The sequence below is a fragment of the Mus musculus genome, chromosome 13 (assembly GCF_000001635.26).
Source record: "Mus musculus strain C57BL/6J chromosome 13, GRCm38.p6 C57BL/6J".
NCBI classification, from domain to species: domain Eukaryota; kingdom Metazoa; phylum Chordata; class Mammalia; order Rodentia; family Muridae; genus Mus; species Mus musculus.
The window spans coordinates 104,945,323-104,967,613 of record NC_000079.6 but is presented as its reverse complement, the minus strand read 5'-3'; the positions used below and the strand labels follow the sequence as shown (position 1 = coordinate 104,967,613).

General features: G+C 42.7%; 1 protein-coding gene across 2 annotated transcripts in view; it reads left to right on the top strand.

Annotated features, from left to right (window-relative positions):
• Positions 1–21,710, top strand: part of Rgs7bp (regulator of G-protein signalling 7 binding protein) — a 109,027-nt gene extending 87,317 nt beyond the window's left edge. The window contains exons 4-6 of one of the 2 annotated variants that reach the window (XM_006517722.3): positions 486–633; positions 3,460–3,530; positions 16,032–21,710. In XM_006517722.3, coding sequence (XP_006517785.1) covers positions 486–633; positions 3,460–3,530; positions 16,032–16,123 — 311 coding nt within the window. In that variant the 3' untranslated portion in view covers positions 16,124–21,710. The remainder of the gene's footprint in view (positions 1–485; positions 634–3,459; positions 3,531–16,031) is intronic. The other variant, NM_029879.2, reaches the window with a different exon arrangement.
• Positions 21,711–22,291: the final 581 nt, after the last annotated feature.

The following is a 22,291-nucleotide window of genomic DNA, read 5'->3' as shown; positions in this document are numbered from 1 at the left end:
GTTCCCAAGAGGGTGATCTAAGTCACTCATGCCAGGTTACAAAGCAACTCTTCATCAAAGGTAGGGCCCTTAACTTTGTTTTGGCCTTTAGGTGGTATCGACCTCAACTATCATTCCAGAATGTTGTGGGAGCATACTATATACACATAGGCACACACGGGCATGCACTCACACACACACACATCCACATGCACGCATATACACACAGACACATGCACATGCACATACACACAGACAAATGCACACACACACATACACATGCACATAATACATGTACACACATGCATACACACACACAAAGACACATGCACACTTACACACACACACACACACACACACACACACACACACACACACACACAGTTGCTTCATACCACAGAGAGACATTGGGCTTAGTGAGGCATTTGACTCAAGGCATACCAGTCTTTAGAATGACATCCTGAGTAGAGAAATTGCATTGCTGATTTCTTATCCATTCTCCTTAGGAAAAGAAGCTAGTGGGGGAGCGAAGAATTTGGACAGCAAAATTGAGGAGAATGCTGAAACACCTGCCCTGGAGGACTCCTTGTCATCCCCTCTCGAGAGCCAGCAGCAGTGCTGGCAGGTCGCCACAGATATTGAAAACACTGAAAGGTTAGTGGGAGGTTTCCATGCTGACCTTCCTCTGGTCCATGTTCTTGGGGTTCTCTATTTCAGGTTCAGGAGAAACGGGGCTCTTTATGGTGCGACAGAGCAGGTATCCTGGCAGGAACTTGGAGTCTACCTAATCTGCAGAGGAAAACCTGGGGAGAGAGCAAAGCGTTAGTCAGGTCTCTATCACTATGACAAATTAATGAATACCTTGCTAAATATTTTGACCAATTCACAGATTTTTGCAGTACCTGGTCTTCCTCTCCTAAAATATAGTCAGAATGAGTTCATGCACTGACCTCCACAGCTTACTGCTAGAGAGGGACTTCCTTCAGGACAGGAAAAAAAAACCTACAATGGTTCTATTTTGTTGGGGGAACGAAAGCACTAATAATACAAGAACAAGGGCCCATCCCATCAACATGGGAAAACACTACTCTATGGAGCTAAAAGATGAGGCCCATGTGTAGCCTCTGCACTGACGCCTGTACCCTTTGCTATGAACGTCCTCAGAGCTGGCACAAAGCAGCTGAATGAACCTGGACTAAGTCGACTCTCGGTTTTCTCTGTGTATGGGGTTGAGTCACTGACATGATAATGAACATTTTATTTTTTTATTTTTAGAAATGGAAAGCACAATAGCATTTAAAGCTATCATGATTCGACTTTCGGGTTGTAAAATAATTCTAAAGCTAATTACCAAATGCCCGTGTTTATAGGAAGCTGGAGTCCCCGAGGTAATTGTATGCTATTAATATGGCTTGCATAAGCTTTGATATCCAATCATTCAAACAATAAAGTTTGTTTGCCTCCATTTTATAGAAGTATGAACACATGATTAAAGAGTTATGTGTCTTAATTTCTAAAATAAAAGGTTCTTGGTTCTGCCCCTGGGGAAGGGGAGTACACCTGTCAGAATTTCCCGGTCGGGACAGAAGCCATCTGCAAAACAGATAGCAGTTAGACCCACACCTCATGCTTTAAGAAATCAATCAAACATGGCAGTAAGTATGGAGTAGGATAGCCTGCCGTGTTGGCAAAGTTGCTACCCAGATGTTAGTCAAAGGAAAGAGGCAAGCCCGAGGGAAGCTGGCAGCAAGAAATGCAGGCAGGCAGGGAGGAGCTGCTGTCATATTCCGGTTCTCTCTGCCCAGTACTCTGTGCGCCTTAAACTAGGTTGGCATTTAACTCCTTGGTGGAGCTCTTTTAAAGACACTGGTGGTTGACCATTCCAGAAGCCAACCCAATCAGATTCTCTTCTTGGATACAGGGGAAGCACAGGTGATCGTTCCGTGCAAGGTGACAACGGAACTTTGTTCCAGTGGTACGTGCTTAGTTCTTCTCCTCCCGTCCAACTTGGCTGAAAAGCTTACATGGAAGCGTTATGGAGGGTGGCCATGCTTCCCTGTGCCACCTCTTCCTTCTGCTTCATCTGCATGCCATGCCCGTGACACGCGGTCAGCCTCACACCGTTGGACCCCATTCTGAATGCTCCAAGGGTCCTTCTACCCACTCGTTAGGCTGCCCTCCTTTCCTTTTCCAGTCAGCAGGGCCTGAGACTTGAACTTCCTTTGGTATCTTAACCTTGAGCGAGGGTTGGCTTGGGTCTGTGGCCTCTCCCAACAGTGCTCTTCCAGTGCTTCGCAGCGGAACACTGTTGCTTCATGAAACAGTCCAGAAATTTCAAATCTGAGATTATGTGGTGGTCCTTTCCTCAACTTAAAACAAGAGCAGTAGATATAAAACCTTTGATTTGGGAATTTTTCCTTTTTTTTTTTTTTTTTTTTTTGAGATAGAGACTCACTAAATTGCTCGGGCTGGCCTTGACGCCCTCTGTAACCCAGATTCTCCTGCTTCTGCTTCATAAGTAGCTGTAAGCAGCAGTCTTGTCTAACCAACTTTACTTCAATGTTAGAATTTTCTTTGCCCACAAGCATTTTTTAAGGAAATGTATTTATCTATCTATTCATTTATGTGCTCTTAATTGTGTGTGTGTGTGTGTGTGTGTGTGTGTGTGTGTGTGTGTGTGTATACACAAGTATGTGCTACACTGCACTTGTGCAGGCCAAAGGACAAATTTAGGAAGTCTATTTTCTCCTTCCAGCATGTGGGTCCTGGAAGTTGACTTCAAGTCGATGACCCCCAGTGGCCTCTCTTCCAGCATCTCTACTATGAAGAGATCTTCTCTGGAGATCTCTGAATGTCTCCCTTGTCAATCCTGGTGGGACAAGCCCATCTCAGCACTCAGGAGGCTGAAGTAGAGAAGGCAAAAACTCAAAGCCATCCTCTGAAACCTGTTCTCAAAGAAACAAAGGCTATAAGCGTAGTCCATGGATGGAGAACTTCCCTGGTATTCTCGAGGCCCTAGTTTTCATGCCTAGAACCAAGTAACAACAACAACAAGAGAGCTGTAACAGTGTATTGCTCTGCTATCATTCAGTTCAGCTCATGGCAGACAGCAAGGACTCTGCACTGGAGCACAGCCATCTGCCCCAGTGATGCATCCCAAATCCTGACTTTCCCCAGGAGCCCACTGTTCTAGTTGTGTGTCCTTGGCCTCTCCCTGTAGAGCCATAGTACTGTCCTCATTATAAAGGCTCTCCACTGAATTCAGCCAGGTCGGACTACAAGCAGAGATGCCGAGGGCTGGAGCCAAATCCTATCTGCTATTCCTTACTGTAAAAGCAAAGTGAATTCAGTATGTGTCTGTTTGAAACAAGAACTGTTAAAATTCCCTGTGGAATCTCACCTTTCATTCATCACATAGGTGAAACTTGAGGCTTCATTTGAAAAACGTACAGCTAATTTTTCTTTCTGTCAACTTTGCAGAGACATGCGAGAAATGAAAAACCTTCTTAGCAAACTCAGGGAAACGATGCCTTTACCACTGAAAAATCAAGGTGAGTCCTGGGATTTCTCTTTGAGGCAGAGCATGGTGAACTTGGAGGTTGCTTCTCAGAAAGGCAGTGCAAGGGTTTCCCACAAAGTAAGCAAGCCTTCTTAGAGAGAGTGGGTGAGGCTGTCGTCTTGGTGAGTGAGCCTCCTCTGATGGAGACAGAGATGCATTCACCTGAAAGAGAACGCCCACATCCCTGCCAGACCTGTCATGTGCTGTGGAAAGAGCCAAACCAGGGATGCCTCTACAAGAGGACCAAGAACGTGGCTTTCATCTGCACAAGGTTTATAGCCTACTGGAGAAATATCCCTCCATTTACATGCTTAATTATATAAAAATAATAATAGAATTAATTCATATTGGGGACACATGGTATGTCACTGTCCTGAGTATTTCACATGTATCAGCTATGTTGGCTTATATAATTACTACTTGTTTGTTTGTTTGTTTGTTTCTCCCATACTAGGGGTCAAAGCTAGGGCCTTACGTGTTAGGCAAGTAGTCTATAACTGAGCTAAACTTCCAGTCTCCTATTAAAATCTAGTAATGATTTAGGGAGATTTTATTAAAGTTTTCCTAATTTACAGAGAACTGAGATGCAGAGGTTAGTTTTTCCAAAGTCATACAGATTATAGTAAAAAGACTGTGCTATGGAGTTGAACTCAGGTAGTCCACCTCTGGAAGACGCAAAAGAATCCAACCTGACACAGACCGGTAAAGAAATATTCACAAGAATGAGGAATGATCCTGAATTTGTTAACTATTGGATGCTCTGCATCTGGAGCCTGGGACACAGTTAGAACGCCACCTGGCACAAGCAATAAGTGTTTGTTAAATCTTTGCAGGACTCTAGGCTGTGCACACAAGTGAATGGTAAGTGCTTTACATTAAGCGGACTTAGCTAGAGCAGCCATGAATGAAGCATTAGCTGCAGAAAGTGGTACCTAGAGGATGGGAAAGGCTCTTTAGAGGCAAGGGAAAAAACCCTCCTGTTTCCACCGAAGAAAGCCTGTGCGGGAGGGAGGGAGGGAGGGAGGGAAGTATACTGTCTGCCTGGGAGCGAGGGAAGCTGAGTGAAGAGGAGGGAGGAGGAGGAGGACTTGGCAGCAGAGCTGAAGTGCCTCTTGGCTCAGAGTATATCAGCAGAAGGTAGAGAGGTGGAGGCAGGCGAGCACACCAGACAAAGGCTGAGACACCGCATCAGCTTGCGCTGTGCTGGAGGCCTGGGTCAGAGTATGAGGCAGGGGAGGAGGCAGGACAGGTAATTCCAGGCAATCTTGTAGAATCTGCTCACAGAGGCCAAATCCACCTCCAACCAGTCAGTGTGCTTCGGAGTCCTGGAGGAAAGTAGATGTATGGTAATTGAAGAGTTCTCTGACTACACATACAAAGCTGCTGCTGCTGCTGCTGCTGCTGCTGCTGCTGCTGCTGCTGCTGCTGCTGCTGCTGCTAGAAGCACCTGTGGGTTTAGAATGAAGGGCTTCAATTAAAGCTAGGCTTGAGGTCAGAGTCTGGCTCTGCCATTGTCCAACGAAGTGACCCCGGGCAAGTAGTTTGACTTGCGGAAATTTTGGAGAGTGGGGAGACCATGGTGGCTTGAGGATTAGAGAGGCAGTACACACCACATCAACCTTACGAAGAGCAAATCAACTGGAAACCGACTTCTAGGAGATGTTTGTTGAGTAGGATGTGGGAGAGATGAAATAGTTTTTGGAAGGAACCCAGGACCACTCTGCCAATGTGTTTGGAAACTGACATTGTCGTTTAGTAGCTGGCCCACACAGACTTGTTCAGAACTCCAAAACAGCAGCAAGTAGGACTTGTCCTGCAAAGATCATGCATGTGTCACATCGGTGTCCAGTCAGTCTTGAAGTCAGAGGTCAGAGACTAGGCCTCTGGGACTTTAAGTTTGGAGCACACATTAGGATCCACAGGTTTGGCGGTCTCCCCCATGGACACTACCCTGCCCTCTCACTGAAGCACGCATGGAGCCTCCCAGGAGGGTAACTTCCCAGGGTGCCCAGTCTGAATTTTGTGAATGCCACAAATTCTGTATTTTCTGTGAACCCACCTTAAAACTCCCTTCCACATCTAATGCCAGTCCATGCTGCCATGGTGGGACTGTGTGTTGACAGGGAAGTCAAAATTTCATTTTAATTAGGGAATTTTCAAAATCACGGGAGGTAAAATAGAAATATTTTTGTATTTCATAAATGAAAACTTATTGGGACCTTTCAGTGGATTTGTAAAATAAAAGAACAACATGTGGTGGTACTTTCAGTAAAAATATAAAAGGGAAGAAATCACCCAAATAAATCATCCGAAGTCTTACGTCACAAATCCATCTGGGAAATAAAAATACAATGATTTATTCCGAAGGTGGTTCAGTCGCATTCTAATACTAAAAAGAATAGCTGAAGTGAAGGGCTTATGGAAATCCAGGCGCCTCGTTTTGTGGAGAAATGCAGACCCTTAGCAAGGTGGTGTCCACTCACAGAGTGCTGTCCCTGTGCCAGCAATGGGCAGAGAGCAGTAAGAACCCAAGGAAGGGGGCAGACAGGCCCTGAAGGAAGGATGAACCATCTCCAGGGGCAGTCTTTGACAGACACATATGGCAGTGCCATTCGACTCATTTTAGAAATCATCCAGATTCGTCCCTCTGACTGCGTAGACTGAGATGCCCACAGAGCCTCCCCACAGCAGGAGTCTGTGTGTTACGCAGCTCTGACTTAAGGTGTGTAGGGGATGGGGTGATGCAGCGAAAGTTTATTCTGGTTCTTTCACGTAGACCCTTGTTCTCAAAAGCTGATTCTAACCGGTTGAAACCATTATAGAAAGCCATCTGTCTCTTTTCTGGCTTATTTCCTTTCTGTTTTTATTCTATTTGCATGTGTGTTGGAAACAGAAAAGGAGAGAAAGATGTCACTCATGGTCCTGGCTTCTTGTGCTTGGCCTGCTGACCATGGGAAAACCCTGCCAGCTCAGACTCTCTTCTTCTCCAGGCTCCCTTTCAGTTCTTCATTTGGAACTGGTCCAGGGTTCGTTTCAACACTGGATTACATCTCTCCCACTCGCTACTCAGCAAACGTTCACTTGAAGTTGATTTTTAGTAAGAAAGAAAACAGAGTGGCCAAGGGCGGGGATTTAGATTATCAAAAAAAGTGCCTACGTTTTGGGACATTGTCTTCTCTGTCAGTGCCCTTCCAGCCTGAGCTTGGAGATGCTGGTACCCAGGTGAGTAAGCGGCCCTTGTTCTGTGGTCCCCCCATCATGGGCCGCAGGCTATGTCCATCTCTCCTGGCTCCAGGCCTGCTGTCCTTTCCCCTGCTCCAGTGCCCCTCCTGTCCTCCATTCTGGGTCATTGACAGTGCTGCAGGGAGCTTCATTAATTATGATCAGCTTGCTGTGTCAAATGGATTACAAATGGAGCCACCTGTGGGGAGCCCACAAGGTTACCAACAAAGGCTCAAAGGAGACTGGAAAGTGAAGGACAAGCCTCTTCTAAATCTGTGCTGTTATAAAACAAAACAAATCAACAGAAATAGATTAAGCCTGAAAGACAGTCTCACCTTTGCTGCAATTCTGACTTAATGAGGTCTGTGGGATGTATTGGTATCTTTGCTCATTCGTGGAATCCGGGAGCTGATAGCATGCCTTAGAATCCATAGGCACTAAATCTGCTCTAGATGCAAGTCAGTTAGGAGGCACGAGCTATCTTCCAGATGAGACATGCTTCAGATATTATGTAATGCCAAGGAACTGAGGAAGAAGATATGACAGGTCAGACATGATTCATAAAGGAGAACGCAGAATCAAGGATGAATCTGGGTTCAGTCCTGACTAGAAGAATAAATAATGGTATCAGTCAGTAAGTTGAGAGAAGAGAGCAAGAGGCTTCAAGGTAGAACATGGCTATGGTTTTAGACATGGAGAATCCTGGGGTTAACATTCAATAGTTAGTAGCATTGGGGGAAGACATGATCCAAGAAATCTGGAAATAAATCTGAGTATGTTCAGAGCAGTGGTCGTAGGAGCTCTACACACAGCAGAGACTGCCCCTGGGAAACTTGCCAAAAGAATGCTCTGGAATGCAAAACTGTAAGGCTTGAAGCAAAAGAAGACCAATTCACAAAGGGATCCCAAGAGAAAAACCAAAAGAGCATTGCACAAAAATGAACCAAGATGTCTGCAAGGAAGGAACGCTTGGTTATGTAACATGATTGAGCTGGGTAACGCTGCACAATCCAAAAGACTGGGCAGAAAAGCCGTCACTGGTAGTGATAGTAGAAGAGGCTGACTTGGCATTTGGGACAGGAAAGCCTGGCTGAGGAGGGTTATTCAGTGAGTCAGACATAGAGAGCCGGGACAGCAAGGATAAATATATGAAGATTTTCATAAATGGTTGTTTTTAGCAATGGTAGGGAGATAGATAGGATTAGAGGCAACTAATCTACCCAGGCAATTATTGATAGAACGGATGGGAGTCAGAGGCACGGAGGAGTCAGAAAATGCATAGAAATAAGCTGCTGACGCTAATCTCAAGAGGGAGATTGCCAGTCAACCAGGGAGGGAAGGCTGCGGGGAAAGGGAAACATATGTAAAGGCAAAGAAGTGAGAGACGGTGGGCCTATGTAGGCAATTTTAAGTAGTTTCTGTTGGTACTGTCTGCTCCCTCATGAACCTTTCAGTCCACCCTGACTGGACTGTTTATTTGAGACTGACCATTGGTGCCTCTTTGTCTGGATTCATACTGCCCCCTTCACTCAGAATGCCTCCCTCTTCAACAAACACTCAAGTTCTTCTCATTCCTTGTGGCCAAGAACGGTCACCCAAAGCCTACATGAATCTTCCATAAATGACGTCCTTTCAATGTTAGTGACATCTCTGCCCCTCTTCTTGGGAATTCTCATAGCACTGTATTTGGCTCTTTCTCATGCTTTTGTAAATGCAGTCTCACAGCTATGAGAAAAGTTCCTTTAGGTCAGCGGTCATGTTTCTTTTAAACCCCAGCACAGGATGGATTAGTTCCTTACCTCATTGCTACACCAAAAGTGCCTCACCAAAACAACTGAAGGAAGGAAGGAAGGAAGGAAGGAAGGAAGGAAGGAAGGAAGGAAGGAAGCCTTTAGGTTGGCTTACGGTTCCAGGACCTCAAGTCTATCACGGCAGATAAGTATAACAGTAGAGAAGGCATGAGGGAAAGGAGGCACATGTAGAGAGAGCCAGGGCACATTTAGGTGACTTTGAAGCCTCAGCAGGTGCTGGTCGAATTGTTTCCATAGACAAGAGAGCATGGGTATGATGCTCACCTCTTACACTTAGTCCAGGACTTCATGAAGGACTGCTGTCTGCCTTTAGGATAGATCTCCCACTGGAACTAACCCCATTTACAAAGCCCCTCACAAGCACAGCCAGAGATTTGTTTTCTTCATGATTCTACAGCCCATCATGTTGACACTCAAATTAAGCATCACCTAAGAGCCTTGCACTCAGGTCCTCTGTTCATTTAGTAGTGGTCCTCAAAGTCTGCCCTTATGACTTGCAACATCAGTACCTTTAGGAATATTGAAGATATGATGCTCTTCTGGCTACACACCAGACCTACTGGTAGAGGAATTGGGGGATGAGATACGCTGAAATTAATAGAGGAAAAAGTGGGGAAAAGCCTCGAAGATATGAGCACAGGGGGAAAATTCCTAAAAAGAACAGCAATGGCTTCTGCTGTAAGATCAAGAATTGACAAATGGGATCTCATAAAATTGTAAAGCTTCTGTAAGGCAAAAGACACTGTCAGTAAGACAAAAAGGCCATCAACAGATTGGGAAAGGATTTTTACCTATCCTAAATCTGATAGGGGACTAATATCCAATATATACAAAGAGCTCAAGAAGCTGGACTCCAGAAATTCAAATAACCCCATTAAAAATGGGGTACAACAGTGTCTGCATTTGGTGGCTTATTATGGGATGGATCCCTGGGTGGGGCAGTCTCTGGATGGTTCATCCTTTCGTCTCAGCTCCAAACTTTGTCTCTGTAACTCCTTCCATGGGTGTTTTGTTCCCAAATCTAAGAAGAGTAGAAGTGTCCACACTTTGGTCTTCGTTCTTTTTGAGTTTCATGTGTTTTGCAAATTGTATCTTGGGTATTCTAAGTTTCTGGGCTAATATCCACTTATCAGTGAGTGCATATCTAATGAATTCTTTTGTGATTGGGTTACCTCACTCAGGATGATACCCTCAAAGTCTGCCCTTATGACTTGCAACATCAGTACCTTTAGGAATATTGAAGATATGATGCTCTTCTGGCTACACACCAGACCTACTGGTAGAGGAATTGGGGGAAATTGCCTAGGAATTTCATAAATTCATTGTTTTTAATAGCTGAGTAGTATTTCATTGTGTAAATGTACCACATTTTCTGTATCCATTCCTCTGTTGAGGGACATCTGGGTTCTTTCCAACTTCTGGCTATTATAAATAAGGCTGCTATGAACATAGTGGAGCAGACACTATTGCATACGCCAGCAAGATTTTGCTGAAAGGACCCTAATATAGCTGTCTCCTGTGAGGCTATGCCAGTGCCTGGCAAACACAGAAGTGGATGCTCACAGTCAGCTATTGGATGGAACAGAGGGCCCCCAATGGAGGAGCTAGAGAAAGCACCCAAGGAGCTGAAGGGGTCTGCAACCCTATAGGTGGAACAACAATATGAACTAATCAGTACCCCCAGAGCTTGTGTCTCTAGCTGCATATGTAGCAGAAAATGGCCTAGTCGGCCATCATTGGGAAGAGAGGCCCCTTGGTCTTGCAAACTTTATATGCCCCAATACACAGGAAACACCAGGGCCAAGAAGTGGGAGTGGATGAGTAGGGGAGTGGGGGGCAGGAGGGGAGGGTATAGGGGACTTTTACGATAGCATTTGAAATGTAAATGAAATAAATACCTAATAAAAAGCTGGGGAAAATGGGGTACAGACCTAAACAAAGAATTGTCAACTGAGAAATACTGAATGGCTAAGAAGAACCTGGAAAAATGTTCAACATCCTTAATAATCAGGGAAATGAAAATCAAAACAACCCTGAGATTCCACCTCACACCAGTCAGAATGGCTAAGATCAAAAATTCAGGTGACAGCAGATGCAGCAGATGGGAGGATGTGGAGAAAGAGGAACACTCCTCCATTGCTGGTTGGATTACAAACTTGTACAACCACTCTGGAAATCAGTCTGGCGGTTCCTCAGAAAATTGGACATAGTACTACCAGAAGATCCAGCAATACCACTTCTAGGCATATACCCAGAAGATTTTCGAACTGGTAATAAGAACACATGCACCACTATATTCATAGCAGCCTTATTTATAATAGCCAGAAGCTGGAAAGAACCCAGATGTCCCTCAACAGAGGAATGGATACAAAATAAAATGTGGTACTTTTACACAATGGAATACTACTCAGCTATTAAAAACAATGAATTTATTAAATTCTTGGGGAAATGGATGTATCTCAGGGATATCACCCTTAGTGAGGTAACCCAATCACAAAAGAAGTCATTAGATATGCACTCACTGATACATGGATATTAGCCCAGAAACTTAGAACACCCAAGATACAATTTGCAAAACACAAGAAAATCAAGAAGGAAGACCAACGTGTGGATACTTCATTCCTCCTTAGAATAGGGAACAAAATACCCATGAAAGGAGTTACAGAGACAAAGTTTGGAGCTAAGATGAAAGGATGAACTATTTAGAGACTACCCCACCTGGGGATCCATTCCATAATCAGCCATCAAACCCAGACACTATTGCATATGCCAGAAAGATTTTGCTGAAGGGACCCTGATATAGCTGTCTCGTATAAGGCTATGCCAGTGCCTGGCAAATACAGAAGTAGATGGTCACAGTCATCTATAGGATGGAACACAGGGCCCCCAATGTAGAAGCTAGAGAAAGCACCCAAGGAGCTGAAAGGATCTGCAACCCAATAGGTGGAACAACAATATGAACTAACCAGTACCCCCAGAGCTCATGTCTCTAGCTGCATATGTAGCAGAAGATGGCCTAGTCGGCCATCATTGGGAAGAGAGGCCCCTTGGTCTTGCAAACTTTATATGCCCCAGTACAGGGGAAACACCAGGGCCAAGAAGTGGGAGTGGGTGGGTAGGGGAGCAGGGCGGGGGAAGGGTATAGGGAACTTTTGGGATAGCAGTTGAAATGTAAATAAAGAAAATATCTAATAAAAAATGAAAAAAGGAAAAAAAGAAACTGGGGGATGAAGTTAATAATCTGTGTATTGAAAGGCTAATACAGCTGTCTTTTGGGAGTCACTAAGTACTCTAAAATGTGTTCTCTCTCACTCTCATATATACATATATGTATATGTGTGTGTATATATAGCCCATATGTATATACAGATATGTATGTATATATTCATGCATATATATTCATATAGAGAGAGGGAGCAATAGAAGAGTTACTTCAAAGACAACAGCTCCCATCTGATCATTTCTCTTAACTATGTCTGAGAACATAGCTTTAAACTCAGATTATTATTTGAAACTTCTCAGTTTGTTGTTCCTCCCTTTTTCTCAAAATACCACCTGTATAACAAATATTAGCAAAGGGAAACTGAGTGATGGAGGAAGAGCCTGGTATTTCCTAAGCCACCCCAGGTCCTGGAACTGACTAACGATGACGGCTCCACCCTGCACTTCTTCTCGACGTTACTTTATTTTCTTTCCCACTTTTCATTTTCATTTTTCAAGCTATCTTTAGTTATGGGTTTGTGAGATTGTGCACTTTGGGGAAAACATAATTTATAGAAGCCTTAAAACACCACATCCAAACATGCATTTACAGTAAAAATCAACAATTTCGCAGGGCAGTGGTGGCGCACACCTTTAATCCCAGCACTTGGGAGGCAGAGAGAGGCGGATTTCTGAGTTGGAGGTCAGCCTGGTCTACAGAGTGAGTTCCAGGACAGCCAGGGCTACACAGAGAAACCTTGTCTCGAAAAACCTAAAAATAAAAATAAAAATAAAAATAAAAATAAAAATATCAACAAGTTCCTAACGCGTTCACTAGACTTGCCCAGAGAATTTAAAAGGAGTCAGGGAATATTCCACTTTGTTCACATTCTTCAGCAGCCCTTCAAATGTCAGAGACAGGGTGTCAGTCCACGCTGAAGATGTCTTTACCTGGCCTTGAGCTAGCATCAAACCTTCCTGGACATCTTTGCTGCTTGATGACTCGTAGAGCTCCCTACAGCTGTTGTCATTCTTGACTGTAGAAAACTATTCCGGGTTTGTGCAAGGATTTCCAAGCTCTTGTTTCTCCTCGACCCAAGGTGATGCTGAGACAAGCAAAGGAGCAGCAAATGCACACCAAGGACACCCAAGCCAGACATCATCCTCAGTCATTATCACGGCCTTGGCCCGGTGTCAGCCAGTTCCCATCCACCCTAGACTATGTCCACTTGGAATGACCCACATGCGTGTGTGCACACACCGAGGCAGCATAGGTACCCTGCATATACATGCACATATATCCTATCTGAAACACGCAGACGCCTACAAGGAAGGGTGAATGGGAAGAATTTTAATGACACAAAAGGCTCTTCTATTAAAAGGGCTTTTTTTTGTGTGTGTGTGTATGTGTAGATTATTTTTTTCCATTTTTATTAGGTATTTAGCTCATTTACATTTCCAATGCTATACCAAAAGTCACCCATACCCACCCACACCCACTCCCCTACCCACCCACTCCCCCTTTTTGGCCCTGGCGTTCCCCTGTACTGGGGCATATAAAGTTTGCGTGTCCAATGGGCCTCTCTTTCCAGTGATGGCCGACTAGGCCATCTTTTGATACATATGCAGCTAAAGTCAAGAGCTCCGGGGTACTGGTTAGTTCATAATGTTGTTCCACCTATAGGGTTGCAGATCCCTTTAGCTCCTTGGGTATTTTCTCTAGCTCCTCCATTGGGAGCCCTTAAAAGGGCTTTTTAATTTACTGCAATGAGAAGACAAAAGTGATGGTGACAATCTCATCTCTCTGTGTGGCACCTCTGTGCTTTTAACATAAAAAAAAAAAAACAGCAGGACATCCATGTGATAACAGTAAGTGCAGACATAGTTTCCTTCATAAGTGTACAGCAGACATTTCCTTATGTGTTTATACATAAGAAAGGAAAGGAGATGTAGGAATTTAAATGGTAGATCTTATAAGTCAGAGAGAGAGAGAGATCTTAACTATAAATATCTTCCTAGTTTTGAAGACTCTGCTTCCAAAAAGCACTGGGTGAACCTGAATTTCAGGAAGTGGTGTCATTTTCTAAAGAGATGGCGAGCTGCCCTTCAAAGCCCTATCTAGTTAGATTGAGATCACTGACCATTTGATAGTTAAAATAAAAGTCCCAGAAATGGTGAAAACCTGAGTTGTGTATTTATGTATGATTCCTTTCTGTTCTAAAAATATGATTCGCCTGGGACAGCTCCTCTGCACATAATGCCTGTGCTTAAGCAGGAGCCTGGCATTTCCTCCAGGGTCTTAACTCTTCTGAAACAAGTTAAATATAGAAGAAAGAGGTTGTTGTCTTAGCTCTCAAAATACAGTTGCCTAGATAACTGCGAATTATTTTTCACAACTAAAAGAATATATACGGACCTGGTTTTATCTACGGTTGAAGAATCTGAGTTTTAGAGGAGTGTTTTTGACACTGGAGACAAGAAAGGGGACCAACCATGTTAGAGTCACTTGCCATGCCCAGCTGGATGTCTATTTTTTTCTTTTGGTTTAAACGTACTTCTCTCAGGGGACAGCTAAGTTTATCACAAATTGAACCAGTGCCATGATCCCCGTCAGTTTGGGTGGTCAGGACTCATTTACTAATAAGTATGACATATTGACTCATAGGTGACCTTAGGGGAGATGAGGGGACTCAGGTACCTGGATGAAATAGTTTTATAAGAGACTCGGGAAGCCACAGTTTACTTTTATCCAGAACATCTAGGCTGTGTATCAAATAAAAACAAACCTCAACTGCAAACCAGTTCCCTTCCTATATCCCGCTTCCCTCCCTGCATCTGCATCTTCGTCTAACTGTGGAGAATGGCCCTGCCAAGGTTCTGTTTCCTTGAAAGTTGGAAGTGGGAAAGAGGAGCCCCTCAACCCCATCCTGAAAAGCCACCTGACAGTCATCAAGGCCAGCCATCCATTTTGTCACACCAAGACCCTGTGCTAGCTCCGCCCCTGCTGGCAATTCCCAGGTTATACTCTGCCTCTAGCCTCTGAGACCCATGGTGGCCAATTCTGTTCTCCCAGGGCCTCTCTATCGCCTTCTGTTCTAGACTGGGTTTTAAAACCCCAGCTCATAATGCCTGTGCTCAAACAGAGGCCTGGCATTTCCTCCAGGGTCTTAACTCTTCTAAAACAAGTTAAATATAGAAGAAAGAGGTTGTTGTCTTAGCTTTCAAAACCCAGCTCAGAATAGCAAGTTGGTCTACTGGTTCCTTTGTTCCTATGATTATTATCATGCTAAAATTTTGACCCCCAAAGTGTTGATTCAATACTTATCAATCTGACTAGAATATATACATACACATGTGTGTGGAGAAAGGGGGTGTGGCCTTCTGGGAGGAAGTGCTGCCGTGTTCCCACCATGACAATAATGGACTAAACCTCTGAACTTGTAAGCCAGCTCCAATTAAATGTTTTCCTTTATATAAATTGCTATGGTCATGATGTCTCTTCACAGAAATAAAAATGTAACTAAGACAATGTGTGGTCAAATACATATCTGGAAAGACACAATAGAATATAGCTAGAACGCCTTCCTAAGACAAGAAGGAAGTTGAATGGAACCAAGAAAATTGCCCCATGTAACAGAAAATAGTTACTAATTACCTATTTAGCTGAGGCACTCGGCTGCCATCAGAGTGAGCTGCTTTTAAGTATTTCATTTCATCTTCACTTATGGTAAGCATCATCATTCCCTATTAGTTTTGAATGTTCACTTAGGGGCATCAGAGTTTAGTGAGGTTGAGTGACAGATGAGGGTCACAGAAGGAGGGCTTAGAAGACAAGACAAGTCTCCTGGGAAGTGGATTGTTTCTATGAAGATGTTTGCAACCTCTCCCAACTGAAAGGCTGTCTTGAGCAGTTTCAATTTAATTAGCTAGTGACTGTCAGTCTTGGAGTGTTTTGTCCCAGGCCACATTTGGAAAGATCTGGGAATGCCTCTGGTTGTACCTAGTGAAGGCCAGGGACACTGATGAAGTCCTTCATTGGGGTAGAAGGGGGTACTGGGGGAGGGGGTTTCTTCTAACAACAAACGGTTAATGAAGTCTTCTGATGCTTGAGATAGCCTCCCACAACACAGCATTATCTAGTCCAGTGTAGCTGAGGTTTAAAATGGGACAGACAGGATGATGGCGTTTTAAGCCCACTTCATAACGAGCAGGTTACTTTGTCTGTAACTCACTCCTGTGCACACTGTGTCCCACCACAGATGACAGCAGCCTTCTGAATCTAACGCCCTACCCCATGGTCAGAAGACGGAAGAGAAGGTTCTTCGGCTTATGTTGTCTTGTCTCAAGCTAGGTGGCTTCCCCGGAAACTCACCGCCAAGATCACCTGAGAAACACCACAGAACCGTAAGACCTCCACACCGCGGAACACCGAGACCGGTTTTGACCATGTTTTCTATGCTCCCTTGTTACTTTTATCTGCCTCTCCCTGCCATTTTAAATGATTTCACACTTGAAAGCAGCTGCCATCAAGGAAAAGAGAAAGAAAGAAAGAAAGAAAGAAAGAAAGAAAGAAAGAAAGAAAGAAAGAAAGAAAGAAAGAAAGAAAGGAAGGAAGGAAGGAAGGAAGGAAGGAAGAAAGAAAGAACAGATTCAAAGAGGTGCAGCCTGTTTTTAAAGGGAGTTTTAAAAAGTTGACATTGTGCATGTCTGCTCTGAACCATGCCGTGACAGATGCAAGAAATTTGATTTTTAAATTATTTAAAGGTTTTTTAAAAATGTATTATACAGAAAATTATTTCACATATAATAGTATATCTGTAACTCTTGCTGATATCATGTTAACGATTTATCGGATATAAAAGATGTCTCTAAATATAGAAATCTATTTAAAACAGCAAAACTGTTCAAGAATCCAATCTATGAGTATCATTAGAAATATTATAACCAAACACACGCCACCTCACGCGTTGCTGTCTCTGCACTCATTTCCATTTAGTCTTCCATTCTGTCAGAATCGCTAAGTATCAACATCAGAACATCTTAATTTATAATGCAACAGAGTCATATATGAAAAATACATTTTGTAAATACACAGTAATCCTACTATCTTCAAACAATGCATATGGGTAGCTAACTTTCTTTTAATCCAATGGTGTCTTTTTAAGCTTCTTGGGAAATGAAGTTATCCGGTTAAGAAATGATGTAGTAGCATAAACAATTACCCTCAGATGTAAAATTCAATATTATCACATTTTGTTTGAATTGAAACCTGAAGCATGGGTCCACACATCAGCATAGTGTTAAATCTTATAGGGCATGCTGGAATTAGCTCAGATCATAAAACTATTTAACATTTTACATTATTAATGAAAAAAGATGTTTTAGTTAAGCTTAGCTTGTCTCATTTTAGATGACTATGCAGATATGACTTTTCCAATGTGTATTCTGTGTCCTGTCTTATGCTTGGACTCTCGAGAACGGGACACATTAAGCAATACTGTATTTTAGAAAAGAGGGAGCCACACGCTGTGTTGTTCTGCTCATGGCTCTGCTGCGCTCTTTTCCCACGAACTTGTAATATGCTACAAATCCTGTTTTATTTCCTCCTGTCCTTCCTTTGACCCTTCCCCCCACCCCCAATGAAATTTCCCAGGAGTCTTTGCACTTTTGTTCCCTGTTCTGACAGATCTCCGAGTCAGACCAGAGGCACAGGTGTCCAATCTTAAGAGGGACAGACTAGCTGCCTGCAAGTGGCTTTAATCCCAGCCTTGGGGAGGCACTTATTTGTACATTAATATTCTGGCCTAAAAACTAAATACTTTTAAAGCCTTTCACTTTATGGAAGATGGAGAGAGCATGGACAATTGTTGTATTAGGTTGAATTCTATGAAATGGCTGATATTTGACTGTTTTGATCTATATTTTTAAAACCAGCAATTTCACATAGTTCAACCTAAAATCTGCAAAGAAACAGCTCTTGGAATTTTCTCCTATATTTATGTATCAAAAGTGAAAGAATTCTGGGATGGAAGAGATCTCCAAAGTCTATGATTGGTCTTCATTTCAATTCCACTAGTTGCTGTCGACCATATTCTTGGTACCCCACCCCCACCCCTTACTATGCTGCACTAAGCTGGTAGCTAATGTACTGTTACTAGTAAGACTGGATTCAGTGAGAGAAGGACTTTTGACAAGTTATATGAGACAATTATAACTTTCTGAATGGAATGTTCATGAAACAATGGAAAGAATTATTTAAAGACTCCTCACAAGGAACTATTCCCAACTCTCCTATCCTGCCATCTTGAATAAAGCCTACTCTTCTCTCCTGGTTGCAGGTCATTTCAAGTTAGTTAAGTTCCAAGGTTATCTCATTTCTCATTTATGAGCTATTATTTCTAAATTGGCATGATCTCGGCTCCTGTCTCTGTTGTTTCCCACACTCTGACTGGATTGAACGCTTAGCTTCAGCCTCATTCCTAGCAATCCATGCAAATGGACTAACTGACAAGCCTGGGGTGCGGGGCACGCTCTTGTGGATGCCCGACCTAAACCTCTGACCTAAACCTCTCCTGCTTCTTTCATTTGTCCCAGCTCTCTCCTTAGTCTCAGCGTGACGACAACACCTTCTGTGCAATTGTCCTTTGTACAACTGAAGACTGTTAAAAAAAAAAAAAAATTCAGGTCTCACCTCCATGTCTGAGAAGGCCGTGAGAGCTATTCATGGAGATGGGAATTTGTCTAATTACCTAGCCAGACTTTGCATATCTGAGGTAATAAAGTCGACCACCTTATGTTTTATTCAGTGCCTGGTTTCCAGCCATTGCTCAATTTTATAGTTCCCATAGATAGATATACTCCAAGATCTATGGATGTTCTTTCAGTAGCAGGTCCGAAAGCAGCATTAACAATCAAGGTTCTGGTACCTGTGCGGGCTCATGGTTGCCTTGGGCAACTCACCACCTCCCCTTTTAATTTAACTTGTTTTAGAAGAGTTAAGACCCTGGAGGATATGCCAAGTGCATCCTCTAGGATGCCCCTCTCTCCTCTAACCTGCCAAAGGACTTCCTTAGGTGTGGGTCCACCAGATAAAGTTCTGCTCCCTCCCTCTGCTCCTTGCAGGAAATGGTCTTTGCCCTCAACAGAAGCATCCAGCTGATCTGTAAGGGTCTGAGGAAAACGCTGAATATTCTCTCACAAACCCATGTGTACAAACAGGAAAAAAGGCCTCTCATTTTATCGCCATACTTTTTATATTCTATTTTAGGTTTTCCTGCAAATTATAATGAATATATGGTTTTTTTTTATCTTTTTGTGGGAAATCTGAAAAACATCCCCACGTATAAAGAAAGCAAACATCACCTGAACTTTACAGCAAATGTATTGTTTAAAATCACATTTCCCGGCTCTAAATCAGTTGGGGCTGAGCTCAAAGACTCTTTTGGGAAAGACAACATGAAGTAACCTTCAGGCCAAAGTATCTCTTTAAAGTCTGACCACTGATGTTTGGTGTCTAGACTCAGACTCATTGCAAACTGCCCGGTGTGCCACTCATTAAAGGGGTACAAAGCAAGCTGGAGAAGCAGCAGGGTCCTAATTGGTTTTGGGGGCGGGGGGTGGGGGTGGGGAGTCCCAAACTCCGCCCAACGGGTTGTGTTCCTTCCTACTCTTGTGAAACGTTAGGATGCTCGGATTTAGGCAATGCTGCCACCTAGTGGAAACTGAGCTTCAGAAAGACCAAAGCAAATACACAAAGCATCTTATTTATTCCAGAAAATCTGCCAATGGGCCCATTAACAAGGAGCCCATGACGACTTCCAGACTGTGAAAGTCTCAGGGTTGTGAGAATAAAGAATTATCATGCAGCTTAAACCCCTTCCCCACACATCCGTGCCTAAGCATTATCTGTGTTTTCCTTTTGTTCTAGAATATCATATAACCACAGAAAATGCTTACCTTTCCCGTAACTATAGATAGAATACAGAAAAGCAGTCATACTATGCCGGTCTCACAGTAAATTCTCACAAGCAGCTACATCACCCATGATAGATCCAATAACACAAGATAACTGAGAACACTACATTTCAAATCCGACGAAAGTCTGGATAATTAAGTAAGTTGTGTAGGGATAACTAATTAACCTCTCCTGGGTGCAATCTTAGGTCTATAGTTTAATCAAAATAAATTCTAGATAAAATAAGTATTTAAATTTTAAAACATGAGAATGAATGACAAAAATGAAGAATACTTGTCATCCCGATTGGTGAAGATAGTGTCTTATTGTGGGGAATCAAAGCCTTTCCTAAGCGTAAAACCAAAGGCAGGAGTGAAAAAGAAAAGATGGATGGGCTGATACCAGTCTTTAAAAAGAATGTAAAACTCCTATACAGTAAAGTAAACAATAAACCAAATGAAAAGAAAGTAATATTTACAATGCATGCAAGAAAGAGATTAGGCCTCTACTACGTGAAGGACCTCAGCACTTTGGGAAGTCTCTATGATTTACAAGACCTGTGCTTTCCCCATTACTGCTTGTGTGATCATCTGTCTGTCCCACTAAATTGAAAGTATAAAAGGAAACATACATTTTGCTTAACATTTTTTTCTCGGCTCCTAAGATAGTGCCATATACAAACCAAATACTGAAAACACGGTTATCGAATGAGTAGATGATGAGTGGATGCCATAAATAATATTTTGTGATTCAGAGGGAGAAAAATATCAAACTTTCCCGTTTGAGATCAGGATTCAAGGTAATAATGCACTGTACACTAAGGTAATCCACAGATAGCATTGAACATATTTGAATAGACTAGTGGCCAAAAGTTCAGATACAAACAACTCAGACAGACATGTGCATATATAAGCTTCTGGGAACCTTGAGGAAGTTTGAAATATAAACATTCTCTTATAGTCAACAGGAGTATAAATTGATCTGATCTTTCTGGGAAATATCTTGGCACTATGTGTTTTTCATACATACCTAGTAACTTCACATTAAAGAAATTCTCTTCCTAAAAGCTCAGCAATAGGCCAGCAAGATGGCTCAGCATGAGAAGACCCTTACTGCCAAGCAAGTTAGAACCCCCTGGACTCACATGGTAGGAGGGAACTGTTTCTTCCTATGAGTTGGCCTCTAATCTCCACATGCACTCTGTGACATATGTGTCTGTATACACACACACACACACACATGCACACACATGCACATACAATACATGTAATTATATTATTTAATGTTAAGCAAAAACATGAGCTAAGATGCATTTATTCATTGTTTTAAAAGTCATGCAAGAAAGGACATTTTGTAAATATGCCTACATTATATGTCTAGATGTGGTATATCCTTTCAATGGATATTGTGCACCAAGTGAGAATGCATACCATGTGTATTTATTGAAATGTTTGATTTATGTTGTTAAATAGAAAAGAGGAGGTCATAAGAGAGTTTCTCGAGAGCCACCCTCTTACCAACATACCTACACATGTATGCATTGAAGGGTCTGAATGGGTGTTCACCTACAGGGCAACAGCATTTCTCTCTGGGAGGTGAGATTTGGAGCAATCATATTTTCTTTTTGCATATCTGTGATTTCTGACTTTTTCACAATGAGCATGTAGTATCTGTATAATTTTTTCAGGGAATAAACAATGATGTTGATGACATATATTAAATGGAAAAAATGTTATTAAACAGTATGTATAGTATGATATAATATTTGTAAAAAAAAAGAAAATCACATATAAATATATCTATGTATATATATATGCACAAAGAGCTAGAAGGCCATACACTCCAATGTGAACAGCAGTTACCCATGGGTAGTGGGACTAGGGGCGATTATTTTGCTTTTTGCTTTTCTGTGTTTTCTAATTTTTCTACAATGAACATGTATTACTTGTGTAATAAAAACTAATAATAAAAATTTAAAAATACATAAAGGAGTCATTGTAAGTCATCACTCATCCTTCCTCTCTCTCCCCACCCTTGTTTGGCTTACTCCTTGTCAAAATAGGAGCCGTGGGAAATAGAGAGGGCATGCCAGGGCAACGGAAGATAGAGCAGAAGTGGGGGTGGAACCTGTGAGGCAAGATGGGGGGGGAGGAGGGAGGGAGGGAGGGAGGGAGGGAGGGAGGGAGGGAGGGAGGAAAAGATGAGAGAAAAAAGACATGCTGTGAAGTCAACAGAGGAAAGATTATAGGTGCTTTAGAAACTGTCACTAGTAGCAACCTCTAAACCCAGCTTATCTGTCAACTGCAAGAAGACACGAGGGCAGAGCATTAGATAGTTTTAATTTCTAATAAAAGAGTACAAGTATGTGCTTGAATGCGCACACATAGTCCTGGGAGCGCCCACACACCTAAAGAAGGGTCTACAAATTCCAACCATGGATTGACACCACAAAGCTTTTCAAAAAGCAGCATTGGGTTCTCTAGAAGGCTATGCAGCCTTGTTTAAATCTCAATATGTTGCCACCAATAACAGCACTTTGGTTGTTGTTCCCATCTCTGTCCCCTC